The following is a 13,902-nucleotide window of genomic DNA, read 5'->3' as shown; positions in this document are numbered from 1 at the left end:
TCTTGAAGTGTGAGTGCTTGCAGGCAGAGCCCTGTGTAGCCTGATATGTCAGGAATTAGCTTCCCTTACAAATTGGTGGGCCTTTCTGGGCTGCTTTTCTTTTTCTGTAGGTCTTTCATGAGTTCCTGTAATGATACTTTGTTGTATGTGGGACACGTGAACAAAGGAGCCCTTTTGTCCAGTGGGTTAAATATTGGGCTTCGACTGCAAGGGCAGCTGTGCACACTCACCAGAAATGTGCAGAGAAGATGAGTCTGCCTGCTCCAGTAAAGATGTGCAGGCGTGGGAGTCCTACGGGGAGTTCTGCTGTGTGTGATAGCTCTGCTGTGAGTTGGACCAGATGTGGTGGCAGGGATTTATGTGTGAACAATGCCAGCCCTTGTTCTTGACCAATTATTAGTTATTTGAGGCTAAATGCAGTTTGATTCACATTTTTTGTGGACTCTTGTGAAGTGCAAAAAATAAAATATTTTTGGTGACAGTTTTGGGAATGATATATTAGTGGAGGAGAGTTTTTTTGGAACATGCTATTTTTTTTTAATCATTTACTTTGGGCTCAGACAACTCTTATCACAATCCATACATCCATCCACTCTGTCCGATGTCTCCCTTGACCCACTCTTCTGTTGTTCATCCCCCATTTGTCTTTAGTGATCTTATTGGGAAGTTGAACACACAATGGTATGAAATTTTGGAACATGCTACTTTTTTATTGATTTCAATCTTTTTGTATTTCTTCATTGAAGTCTCAATGACACACCTCTCTGACCTCCTTCATCCTTATTAAAATTTATTTGTTCAACCTGGGGTTTGACTATCCTTAAAACATAGCAAGTACATTCCTTCCTAATACCCTGTGGTCTGGTATTTTCTCCTCTAGGAACAAACTCTTTTGGACTACCCATTAGTTAATCCCATCACATCCTTCAAATCACTGTTTTCAATGAATGCAATTGATTAGACTACTAAGGGCAGATAAGGAAAACCACTTGTAAACAAAAGGGCCCCATAGGCAGGTACACAGAATGTTTTCACAGTGGAAATCAACTGAGAGAGTACCTATGTTCACCTCCCCTCTGTATTGAGGACAGATGTTTGCTCTGGGTCCTAACTAGCGTAATTAATTAGAGGCATTTAAAAGGATGCTTTTCTTGTTGTTCGTTACCATCTAGTTTTCTCCAATATAATACAACACTGTGCACCCATGGTGATGTAGTGTGCTATGCGTTGGGTTGGTACCCACATGTTCAGCCATTCAAAACCACTCACTGGTTTACAGTAGATGAGGCTTTCTACTCCCTTAAAGAGTTGCAGTTTCAGAAGCGCACAGGTCCTGTTCTACTCTGCTCTCTGGGGATGCTTTGAGTCAGAATTGACTCAATGACTGTAATTTTTTTTTTAATGTACATCAGAAAGAAAACCATGCCCTGTGACCTCTGTACTCTGACTTCAACATGGTCAGCTTTTTTCTCTGAGACTGGAACCGTGACTTTGGGCTCTTCACATATTGGTCATAAACATGAACATCCTCATTTGCATTTCTTTTAAATATTGCCTCTTTTGTTTTACTTTCTTGCTGGTGCTTCTTCATGCTCCACTTATTTTTCCAGTGTGGGAAGTTCCATGAATGCTTATTGCTAATGAGCTTTTCATTTGGTGGCTGACCATGGAGCTTCCCTCTCCGGCCCATGAAGTCTTGGGTGCTCTTTGACTCCTTTGCCTGTATGTTTGAGAAACTGAAATCGAACTGAGCATTTGCAAACTCATCACAGAACCTTCCCATGTTGTTAGAATTTCCTTATCATGCCAGGGTTCTCTGGCTAGTGTTTCCTAAAGTGATCATTTTATTTCTCCTACACTAGCTCACGAAATGTAAATATGTATGTGTTAATGCTTAGGCTCCACCTCTGTTGCATTTCTCATACGAGTTATTATCATTTGACCTTGTGCTTTTGTTCTTGTTAGTTGCTGTGGAGTCATTTTCAACTCATAGCCACCTCATGTGTCCAGGGTTGAACTGTTGGTTTTGGAATGGTGTGCCCTCTCAGAACACATTGGTCTGGTTTTGTTCTGATTTGCTCAATGGTTTTTTATTTGCTCAATCAATCTAAAAATCTCTTATATGCAAGAGCCAGTTATATGGCCCTGAGGTAAGCAGTATTGTCTGAGGGGCCTGGCTTTTCCAGAACAATGAGTTCCAGATATCTGAATTGAATAGATTGTTTTCTTCATCTCCTCTTTGTACTACACAGAAGATCTAGATCATCCCTGTAACTGATGACTGACAGAATAACAAACTCTCGGCATATGAACAGAAATGTAATTGCCAGGCATTTAGTTGTACACACATGGACCTACATGCTGACCCGGTTCAACAAGTTGCCATTTGAGCAATACTGAAATTGTGATTAACGTTGGTGACTTCAGCTCTATCCCATTGGGAGCAACATCTGCTTAAAAGTGACAAAAGGACTAAATGAGCCTATGTGGCCAAATCTTTTTGGAAATTGCCTCAGAATCGTGGTTGCCGGATAAATGCAGTGTTTGATCATGAACATGTTGTGTGAAAGGGGCCCTAGTGGTTCACTGGTTTAATCGATGGGCCACTGGCCAGACCTTCTGTGGCTCCAGCATTCCAGGCCCATCAAGGGAGGACAAGGAGGCTGCTTGGGCCCGTGAAGATTTACAGACTTGGAGACACTAGCGAGCAGTTCCACTCCCTGTTTTATGGTCAAAATGAGTTAAAATGTACTTGACAGCAGTCCATTTGGTTCATCATGAAGGAATGGGAAGGCTTTAAAACATGGCACCCGATGCACTGCTGTGGATGAGATTTTGAAAGGCTTATTGGATCGACATAAGCTTACATTGTTGTAGCAGAATTTTGGAGTGACTGTGACAGCTCATGTGACTTTATGTCATAGCTAGTTGGCCATGCTGTGAAATCTTAGCATAAAGTGCAACCTTTTCTATGTTGTTGTTAGGGGGCTTCGTGTCCATTCCAGCCCCTAAAGCCCTCTATGTAACAGCGCGACACACTGCCCTGTCCTGCACCATCCTCACATGTTCCCACGATGGAGCCATTGTGACAGCCCCTGTGTCGATCCATGTTGGCGAAGGCCTTTCTCTTCTTTGCTTCTCTCTCCCTTACCAAGCACCATGTCCTTCTCCAGGTACTGGTGTCTCCTCAAAAAATGTGGGAACAAAAGGATGACAAGTCATGGAGGCCAGTCCCACAGCTGAGAGAATGCTAGTGGTCATCATGTTCAGCTAGTCGACCTTCCATGAGCTGCAAATGTGAAAAAATCTTTAAAAATCTAAAATGTGAAAAAATCTCAAAACCCGGTGTAAAAGTACTAGGATCCTAACACAGTTTAACAGTCAAATGCACTGAAGTTCATTCAAATTATAAGAAAATTGGAATCTAACTACATCTTCCCAATCAGCAAACAGGACATGCTATTATGATACTGAACATATTGTGCTCTTTTTTCAATATATCCTACGAGCTTAGTGTATATTTATGTAAGTATCCAGTATTCTTTTAGGGGAGCAGTCCATAAGAATTACGTGACAGTAACTTTGTCTCAGAGTGGGAAAATTTTCAAGATATCTACATATAGTCTTCTTTTTAAAAATTCTTTTATTAGGGGTTCATTACAACTCTTATCACAATTTATACATACATCAATTGTGTAAAGCACATTTGTACATTCATTGCCCTCATAAATCTCAAAGCATTTGCACTCCACTTAAGCCCCTGACATCAGCTCCTCATTTTTCCCTCTCCCTTCTCACTACCCCCTCCCTCATGAACCCTTGAGAATTTATAAATTATTATTTTATCATATCTTATACTGTCCAAAATGTCCCTTCATCCACTTTTCTGTTGTCAACCCCCCAGGGAGGAGGTTATATGTAGATCCTTGTAATCAGTTTGCTCTTTCTACCCCACCCTCCCTCCATCCTCCTGGTATCGCCACTCTCACCACTGGACCTGAATGGATCATCCACCTTGGATTCCCTGTTTCCAGTTCCTATCTGCACCAATGTACAGAGGGTATCTATATTCTATTGTTACCTTTCACTCTTGCCCAGTTTCCCCTTTTCAATAGCTTGTCCTATCTCCTTGAAAGTACAAAATACACAAGAGTGCAACTGCAGAGTGACTGGAAAGTAGGCGAGTAACATAGACACACTACAGAAAACTTCATAATTCCCCAAACAATCATCTCTATCACCAGGTAATATGTCACCTCTTGATCATCATGTAGAATTCTCCAAGGGGATACCATGACTCTAGGGCTTTGGGTTGCTACTTTGCTAGTTCACACCTGCAGTTCTCCAATGGTTAAGGAGGGGCTAAAGGGAAAAAAACAAATTCTGCAGTGTTTCCTAGTTGTTATCTTGCTTTCACCTTGTGTTTCACGTTCTGATAAATATTCTGGTTGGTCCTGTGCAAGGTGGTGAATTGCTTTTTTTAAAAAATATTTTATTAGGGGCTCATACAACTCTTGTCACAATCCATACTTATACATACATCAATTATATAAAGCACATCTGGACATTCTTTGCCCTAATTCTTTTTTTTTTTTTACATTTTATTAGGGGCTCATACAACTCTTATTACAGTCCACACATATACATACATCAATTATATAAAGCTCATCCATACATTCTTTGCCCTAATCACTCTCAAAGCATTTGCTCTCCACATAAGCCCTCTGCATCAGGTCCTCTATTTTTTCCTCTCCCTCCCTTCTCTCCCCTCCCTCATGAGCCCTTGATAATCCACAGATTGTTATTTTGTCATATCTTGCCCTATCCGGAGTCTCCCTTTCCCCCCTTCTCTGCCGTCCATTTCCCAGGGAGGAGGTCACATATGGATCCTTGTAATCAGTTTCCCTCTCCAACCCACTCACCCTCCACTCTCCCAGTATCACCCCTCACCCCTTGGTCCTGAAGGTATCGTCCACCCTGGATTCCCTGTGCCTCCATCTCCCATATACACCAGTGTACAACCTCTGCTCTATCCAGTCCTGCAAGGTAGAATTCGGATCATGGTAGTTGGGGGGAGGAAGCATCCGGGATCTGGGGGAAAGCTGTGTTCTTCATCGGTACTACATTGCACCCTGACTGACCCATCTCCTCTCCTAAACCCCTCTATGAGGCAATCTCCAGTGGTCGACACTTGGGCCTCGGGTCTCCGCTCTGCACTTCTCCCTTCATTCACTATGGCATACACACACACACACACACACACACACACACACATATATAAATATATATTCTTTTTTTGCAGGATGCCTTATACCTGGTCCCTTTGGCACCTCGTGATGGCACTGGCTGGTGTGCTTCTTCCATGTGGGCTTTATTGCTTCTGAGCTAGTTGGCTGCTTGTTCACCAAGGTGGTGAATTTCTATCCTCCCTCCAATGGAAGAGAGGATATGAATGTGGAATCAAGGCTTTTATTTTTGATCATTCATCTGATTTATTTGTTCTGACTGTTCTCTATTTCTGAAACAGCTAGATAGAAATATGACTGCAGTTGGTCAAAGACAAATTGTACAGAGATAAACTCATTATGCTAGAAGCATGCAGTCCTTGGGAAAACATGTAATTAGTGAGGAAGTGTGTCTAGTGCAGTGGTTCTCAACCTTCCTAATGCTGCCACCCTTTAATACAGTTTCTCATGTGTGGTCACCCCCCCCTACCATGAAATTATTTTCATTACTGTAATTTTGCTACTGTTATGAACGGGAGACCCCTGTGAGAGGGTCATTCAACCCCCATGGTGGTTGCAACCTACAAGTTCAAAACTGCTAATCCAGTGGGTGAAGTGGGTTAGCTAAACCCTGATGGAAATCCTTAGAACAAGACCCCTGTGTCTGCCCATGTGAGGTCTGTTTCCCAGGACTGTCATCTTCATCCTTTCACATAATGGAATGCATGATACCTTGCCGAACCAGAATCTATGGGATGTTTTAGGACACTGGCTGTTGAGGAGGCGGCTCTGAATTTCTCCAAGGAAGAATGGGCATTGCTGAACCTTTCTGAGAGGAAAGTATAGAGACATGGGATGATGGAAACTTTTAGAAACCTGGCCTCAGTAGGTATGATTATTTTCATTTTAAAAAAAATGGTGTGTGTGTGTGTATATATATTTGTGTGTATTTCATACTCATTGATGCTACTGCAGTATGTGGGCTGAGTAATGGGAATACTCTGTTACATAAACAAGTGTAGTACTTTCCTCTCAGGGGCATGCATGTCATGTTTCCCCCATGAATATAAGGCTCTTAGTGTTATACTGATTTCTTATATCAAGTGTGACTGTATGTCTACTAAATTTCCTTACGTGTTACAAATGTGAGTGTTGACCTTTTGTGCAGAGAGGCTATGTGTGTGTTGTGCCTTGTAAGAGCTCTGTGTTTTTACAAGGTTTACATGATAGCTTTATCTATTTATTATCTCTTTATCCATTGTGTGTCAAGCACATTTCTACATGTGTTACCTCATCATTCTCAAAACATTTGCTTTCTACTTGAGCCCTTGGTATCAGCTCCTCAATTTCCCCCCTCCCTCCTCACTGCCCCTCCTTCATGAACCCTTTATAATTTATAAATTATTATTTTTTCATCTTTACACTATCTGATGTCTCCCTTCACCCACTTTTCTGTTGTCCATCCCCCTGGGAGGGGGTTTTATGTAGATCCTTGTAATCGGTTTCCCCTTTCTGCCCCACCTTTCTTTCACCATCAAGATATCACGACTCTCACCACTGGTCCTGAAGGCATCTTCTGTACCAGTGTACATCCTCTGGTCTCGCTGGATTTGTAAGACAGAATTGTGATCATGATAGTGGAGGGGAGGAGGAGCATTTAGGAACTAGAGGAAAGTTGTATTTTCATTGTTTCTACACTGTACCCTGATTGCCTCGTCTCTTCCCTATGATCCTTCTGTAAGGGGCTGTCCAGTTGCTGACAGACGGGTTTTGGATCCCCAATCTTCACTCCACTTCATTTACAATATGCCCGATATTGATCCCATCGACACCTTGTAATCCATAGGTTGTGTGCTTCTTCCATGTGGGCTTTCTTGATTCTAAGCTAGATGGCCACTTGTTTACCTTCAAGCCTTTAAGATCCCATATGTTATATCTTTTGGTAGCTGGGCACCATCAATTTTCTTCACATTTGCTTTGCACACAATTGTCTTCAGCTATCCTCTTAGGAAGGTGAGCATCATGGAATGCCAGGTAACAGAACAAAGTGTTCTTGCATTGAGGGAGCACTTGAGTGGAGGCCCAATGTCCATCTGATCCCTTAATACTAAACCTATTAATATATGCACGTAGATCTATTTCCTCACTCTCATATAAATATATTTACATATGCACATGTTTGTATTTAGACTTCTGTAAATGCCCTTTGTCTCCTAGTTCTTTCCTCTATTTCCTTTTACTTTCCTCTTGTCCCACTATCATGCTCAGTCTTTAGTTCAGTAATTTCAGGGTTTCAGTAATTCTTCTCAGTTACATTGCCTTGATCAATCCCTACCAGGCATCTTACACTCTCCTTGCCACTTATTTTGTATCAGGGGAAAGGCCAGCCCCTAACACATCACAGCAGGTCAGTTGGTGCAATTGTGCAGTGATAATAAGTAAAGATTATAGTAAAGTCATAGGGAGCATGAGAGATAGAAGAGGGATTGAAATAATGGAGTTAGACACATTTCATAGTAGCATGCTCACCTCAGCCTTACTTGGTGGTCCACATGGGGAGAGAAATATTTATTGCTAACCAAGGCTTTTATATCATCTGGGGATGTGCAAGCCCCCTAATTACAGGTGAAGAAATCCATCACAGGAAAGTGTTGTGCTATAGGCAATATAGTAATGGGAGTGGGGTGATGTAGGGGTTCATATGCTGTTGGAAGAGGAGGGAGTAAGGGTATGCATGTGACAAGATGGGCGGACCTGAGATTCAGCATGGCAGCCTAACTTTGGATGTCACTGAGCAGGTTTGACCTGTTCTCTGGCTCACTATAGAAATCATTATCAGTAAGGTGTACTGTAAACCCATCTTGCAGGGTCCAAATTGAAGCCTTTAGAGGGAAGTATCTCATTGTCCTTAATGGCAGGGAGTGGGCCCTATTTGTGGTGGGACTAGACAGTCCTCTGGCAGCTGACTGCCTTCAGGGGTATAACTTGACAATCATTTACCATTAATTGTGAGCAGTGTCCTAAGTCTAACATATATTTGGGGGAGATGACTTGGGAGAAACCTTTATGTTTCCCACAATTTTGGATCACTTATTGATTATTCCCTTTTCCCCAGGTTGGTTAACACCACTTTCTTTCCCCCACCTCCCCTTCTCCCATGTCATGCACCCCTCCCCAACCATGGGTCCTGTTGCTTTCTCCTCCAGATTGTTTATCCGACCTATATTATCTAGTTAGAACTGCAGATATAATATGCACACACACACACACAAACAGCAAAACAAAATGACAAAAGAAAACAAAACAACAGCAACAAAAAATCAATGGGAAAAAAGAGAAGAGCCTGTAAAAAGTTAGAGGTTTGTGTGTTGACCTTTAGGAGTGTTTTCCTGTGGAGTCTGATGGCGTGCCACACCCTGGCCCCTAAGTCTAATTTTGGTACTCTCTTGGGACTTCCTTGCTCTGCTCCCCTTGCTGTTCTGTTGCATGACGCCCTTAGTGTTTTGCCTGGGTGTGGTGGGGTCAGATCAGATGCAATTCCCACACTGTGTCTCCAGTGTTGTCCCCTATAGGGCTGTAGGTCAGTGGGGGATGTCATGACTCATAGGGCAGCCACAGTCCCTCTTTTTGCATTGGCTGCTCAGAGCAGGCATTTTGTCCTCAAAGCTGGGTGGGCCAGGATGTGTGCTCCACTCTCTCTTCCTCCCCCTTCATTTTCTCCCGTGTGCTCTGATCAGGCATGTCCCTTTCCCTGAGCTGTAGCTTCAGTGTTGTCCTCTGAAGTAAATTCTTCTGTGGGGAGGGGCAGCTGTCCTCTTAGTTGGGATTGGGGCTGGCCCCTCTGATACTTTTGTTGTAAATAGATTTTCACCCACCAAAATTCCACAGACCTAGAGGAACATAGGACTGGCTCAGTGTCAGCAAATTGTTGATTATCTTTTCACACTTTCCTTGTGATGTGTTTTTCTCCAAGAGCAGCATGTCAAGGTACACCTTTTCGGCCTCATATGACACTAATGTTATGGGAATCTGCCTTAGGCTGGGTTCTCTAGAAAAATAAAACTATAGACACTGACATATGCATAAGAGAGAGCTTTTCATCAAGAGAACATCCCAGCCCAGTCCAACTGAAGCCCATGGGTCCAATGCTACCTAGAGCATCCATGGCTCAGTGTGTTCAAGTCCCCAAACTTCAGTGTTTGGCTGAGCATCAATCCTTTCTGCTGTCCAGCTTAATATATGTGTATCACATACATATATGTGTGTCTATATGGTCACTCTAATATTATATGTGCACACGAATGCCTTGGTTTAGTTTATTAATTCATCAGTATATGAGGACCTTCAGCACTACAGAAAACTACAGGACTCTAAATTCATGACTTTCATCACAGAATGGGTGTGAAAAAATTCCCTGTTTCAGGGTTTAATCTGAATAAGTTTGCACTTCCTTTTCTGTGAGATAAATGCTATAATTTTGATCATGCTGTATTTTCTTTTTTTATTAAATCATTTTATTGGGCCTTGTAAAAGTCTCATAATCCACACATCCATCCATGGCGTCAAGCACATTAGTACATGTGTTGGCATCATCATTCTCAAAGCATTTTCCTTCTACTTGAGCCCTTGCTGTCAGCTTCTCATTTTTATTCCCCCCTCCTCATGAGCCCTTGATAATTTGTAAAGTATTATTTGTTCATCTCTTACACTGCCCGATGTCTTCCTTCACCCACTTTTCTGTTGTCTATCCCCCTGGGGAGGGAGTTATACGTAGATCATTGTGATAGGTTCCCTCTTTCTCCCCCCACCTTCCCCTTCCCCTCCTGATTAGCAATTAATAGTTAGGGAGTTAGGTACCAAGAGTTATTTCAGCGTGTTTAAATGTAGCCTACAACATTTTAACATTTATTAGCTATTCATGGCATATCGTGAATATTTTATGGATATGATAATAAAATTATGATTAAAGGAATTTTATTTCTTTTTGGAAGCCTCTTCTTCCTTAAAAAATGTTAACCTGGTAGCTCTAGTTAGAACATACAGTCAATTTTTAATATCACTGGTAACAGTGGACATTTATGGTTGACCTTTTTCTGATGTGGGGTGAAGTGTTTTCAATTATGACATTTTGACTTTTGCTTTTTAGGAATGTATATTAGCATATTAACATATTGAACTATATCTGTTTTATGTTAGATTTGTAGAGGTATTTTTCCTTAGCATGAAAAGTCTTTGACTTTGTTTAGTATGTTTTATGTATCTATTTAGATTATTAATTCTTTTTACATTAATTGGTATGTTTCTTTTTTTAAACGTTTTATTAGGGGCTCATACAACTCTTATCACAATCCATACATATACATACATCATTTGTATAAAGGACATCCATACATTCCCTGCCCCAATCATTCTCAAAGCATTTGCTCTCCACTTAAGCCCTTTGCATCAGGCCCTCTTTTTTTTCCCCCTCCCTCCCCGCTCCGCCCTCCCTCATGTGCCTTGGTAATTTATACATAGTTATTTTGTCATATCTTGTCCTATCTGGAGTCTCCCTTCCCCCCCTTCTCTCCCGTCCCTCTCTCAGGGAGGAGGTCACATGTGGATCCTTGTAATCAGTTCCCCCTTTCCAACCCACTCACCCTACACACTCCCAGCATCGCCCCTCAATTGGTATGTTACAGTGCTCATTTTCTTACTTTAAATCAACTCTAGGATAGATTCTAATTAATTATCGTATGCAATTATTTTAATGTGTTTTCTGACTATTCCCAATGTTTTCAAAAACGTTTTCATGTAGATCCATTATCAATATTGCTCTACATTTTTCTTGAAATATCATTATCTGACCTTGTTAACAGGTTATTACTGGTCTCATAGAAAATATTAGTAAGGTTACTCTGATAATCATTGTTATGTTTCACCCAATAACGTGAACTTAGACAAAAAGAATAAAGTGTCTATTCATATTGTGTCAATACTCTGCTGTCTAGCTGCCAGAATCTTCAACTTTAATCTGTCTTACAGTTAGCCATGAAATTTCTCATGGAATTGAATTGTTATTCAGTTGATTGTAAACTTTCTGAACATCCTGAAACCCACTCAATTCTCATAGATCACTTGCTCTGGCTGGATCCTCTGGCCTTGCAGCTGACCCCTCAGTGTCGAGTGATAAATGATTTACACCCCTCTTGACGGACAAATCGTCACTCACACCTGAGACTATGGATGGAACATCCTTGAACCTAAGCCAATAAGCCCACTACTACAGTGTGTGTTGTTTGCCATCAGTCAGCATTACCTAGAAAGCTTGGAATCCAAAATTTAGGTGAAGATGACAAAATGGTTGATCAGTCATCTCTTTTCTGGATCCATCTTGCACTTTTAAGCTTCTTCCCTCACCTTGGCTCTTGCCACGACCCATCTACCTGCCCCTTGCCATTCTGTGACTGTAGGCTACAGTCTTTCCCAAAGGCTTTAAAATCAGGCATCTGTAAACACAAGAGCTTAAGAGAGTAGCAAATAAGGTTTCCCTTGGCTTTTTTTCGTGTTTAGAATATCTCTGTCTTGTCCAAGGTACCTCTAGGATGTCCTATTGGTGTCCCCCCGTCTCTTGTTGTCCACCTCTAAAACAAGTTTCTCTACTTACCTCACTATTGTGCATAAATGGACTACCCAACCATAGGCTCTTCACACACAATAGGTATGTTGTAAAGAGTACCAGGATGCAAGGGGATTGGAGCAGGTCAAACTTGGGGTTACACTTGGCTGAAGTGGCATATATGACCATGATTTAGCTTGCTCACTTTAGCCAAATATGTCAAGGGTTATGGTCTGAGGTACAGTAGAGGCTAGTAAAGAACATTCTTCATAAAATATTTCGTTCTTCAATTAGATTGCTGGTGAAAAGAAGATATTTACCTTTAATGGAGCTTGAGAAATTTGAGGCCTTAAATATTTCCACTTTATTCTAAAAATAAATATTATATATATTGGTTGTGGATCCAAAGTTGATAATGATATTTGGGAAATTAGTAAAATTGCTCTGCAAAGATAGAGTGGACTCTTTTTTAATGCAAACCCCCAGCTTTGAGCATAATTTTGATCCCAGGTGGTGGGGCTGGTCACTATTTAGCACAAGAAGTACAGGCCAAGAACATGATATGCCTTTTTCAACATTGCCTCCTCTTCTGTTTCAGTACAAAATTTGCCACAAAGAAATACAGTCCAGTCTAGGGAGCTAGAAATCTGGTACTAGTGTCTTGCACATTGAAGCATGACAAGGAAGGATTTCAACTTCTGACTGGGTCGTGACCCAAATCCATTCATCTGACTCCAAGCTGGGTGAGCATTCCTGGGGTTCCTGGGGTCAGTACTGGGCAGAGGAGTTTGAGGGGAAGCAGGAGGGATCTGAGCTTTCTGGTGTCTGAACCCAGGAAACACCAGTGTACAATAAACCAGGCTGCCCCATTGGTCAGGGTCCGAGCAATTTGTGCATCTCCCTGAATGATAGAATTTGCTGGTTATGTAACCATTTATAATTGTATTAGAACTTAAATTGTGAGCACTCCAATTTGCAAAAGGTGGGTGGCATAGTGGTTACAGATTGGACTGCTAACTGCAAGGTCAGCCATTCAGAATTACAAGTCACGCCTGAGTAGGAAAACAAGGTTTCCAATTTTGTAAAAAGGTATAGTCTCAGAAATCCACAAGGGGTCATTCTACCTCCCTTTAAAGGGTCACTGTAACCAGAATCCACTCTGTGGCACTGAGTTGGGTTTAAGGTTTGCGTTGCTGATGACAGTGACAACTCTGTCCGTTTGCTGCCTCCCCAGTTTGATTAAGCCTCCATTGAATTCCTTTTGATCATTAACCAAGAATGTAGATCATCTTCCCCTTGCGGAGAATGCCTTTACAAAATAGATTGCCTGCACTCCTCTCCATCTAGCCCCCTCTAAGGGACTGCCTAGATGTATCCTTGATGGAGCTCACCTTACTGAGGACAGCACAGGGGCCATTGTCATTAGTCCCGCCTTGACTGCCTCAGTTTGAAGGCCCTGGACCAATCTTAAGTCTTTCTATCTAATAATGTGCATGTCCCAATTATGGTCCCATTCCTGCTGCTGCAGTCCCACCTGTATCTGATGTATTGCTTTGCCACCAATCATGATCTGTGACATGGCCTTTTGTTCTGTGTCCTATTTATCCAGGGTCCCAACTCTGAATCCTTAGTTGCATTTGAACTGCTAATGGCCTCCTTTATCCATATGATGTGTGTGCATGTCTTTTGTTGTCTCTTAAAGTTTAATAAATGTTCTCCTTAAATTATGTTTGACAAAGGAGTCACGTTTCGACCCTAACACACAATTTAGGATCATCAGCGCCTCAAGGTATAGTTCTTTGGGACAGCATCTTGACAGCCTACCTGCAGGTGAGGTCAGGCCCTACAACCCCCTGGCTTCTGTCCTAAATGTACAAACGTTACAAAGTTCTCTTGGTTCTGTGGATAAATTCTCTCTCTGCACCTTAACCTCATACCAGATACACTCAGCTCTATGTGGGTTGGCAAATCTAGTTCCCCAGATAAGTACTCAGATGTACCCCCATTTCACCTCTAACCTCCTGTCCAAAGGCACTCAGCTCTCTTGTTCTGTGGTCCGGGATTCCCACTGCTCTGTCT

The 13,902-nt window shown here is 41.9% G+C and overlaps 1 protein-coding gene across 1 annotated transcript in view; it reads right to left on the bottom strand.

Moving 5' to 3' along the window:
• Positions 1-12,012, bottom strand: part of LOC142442225 (uncharacterized) — an 85,403-nt gene extending 73,391 nt beyond the window's left edge. Inside the window, 1 exon segment of the mRNA XM_075543506.1 lies at positions 11,944-12,012. Coding sequence (XP_075399621.1) covers positions 11,944-12,012 — 69 coding nt within the window.
• Between the last annotated feature and the right edge of the window lie 1,890 nt (positions 12,013-13,902).

The sequence above is a fragment of the Tenrec ecaudatus genome, chromosome 3 (genome assembly GCF_050624435.1).
Source record: "Tenrec ecaudatus isolate mTenEca1 chromosome 3, mTenEca1.hap1, whole genome shotgun sequence".
In the NCBI taxonomy this organism is placed as follows: domain Eukaryota; kingdom Metazoa; phylum Chordata; class Mammalia; order Afrosoricida; family Tenrecidae; genus Tenrec; species Tenrec ecaudatus.
This window is presented reverse-complemented; position numbering and strand designations above follow the sequence as displayed.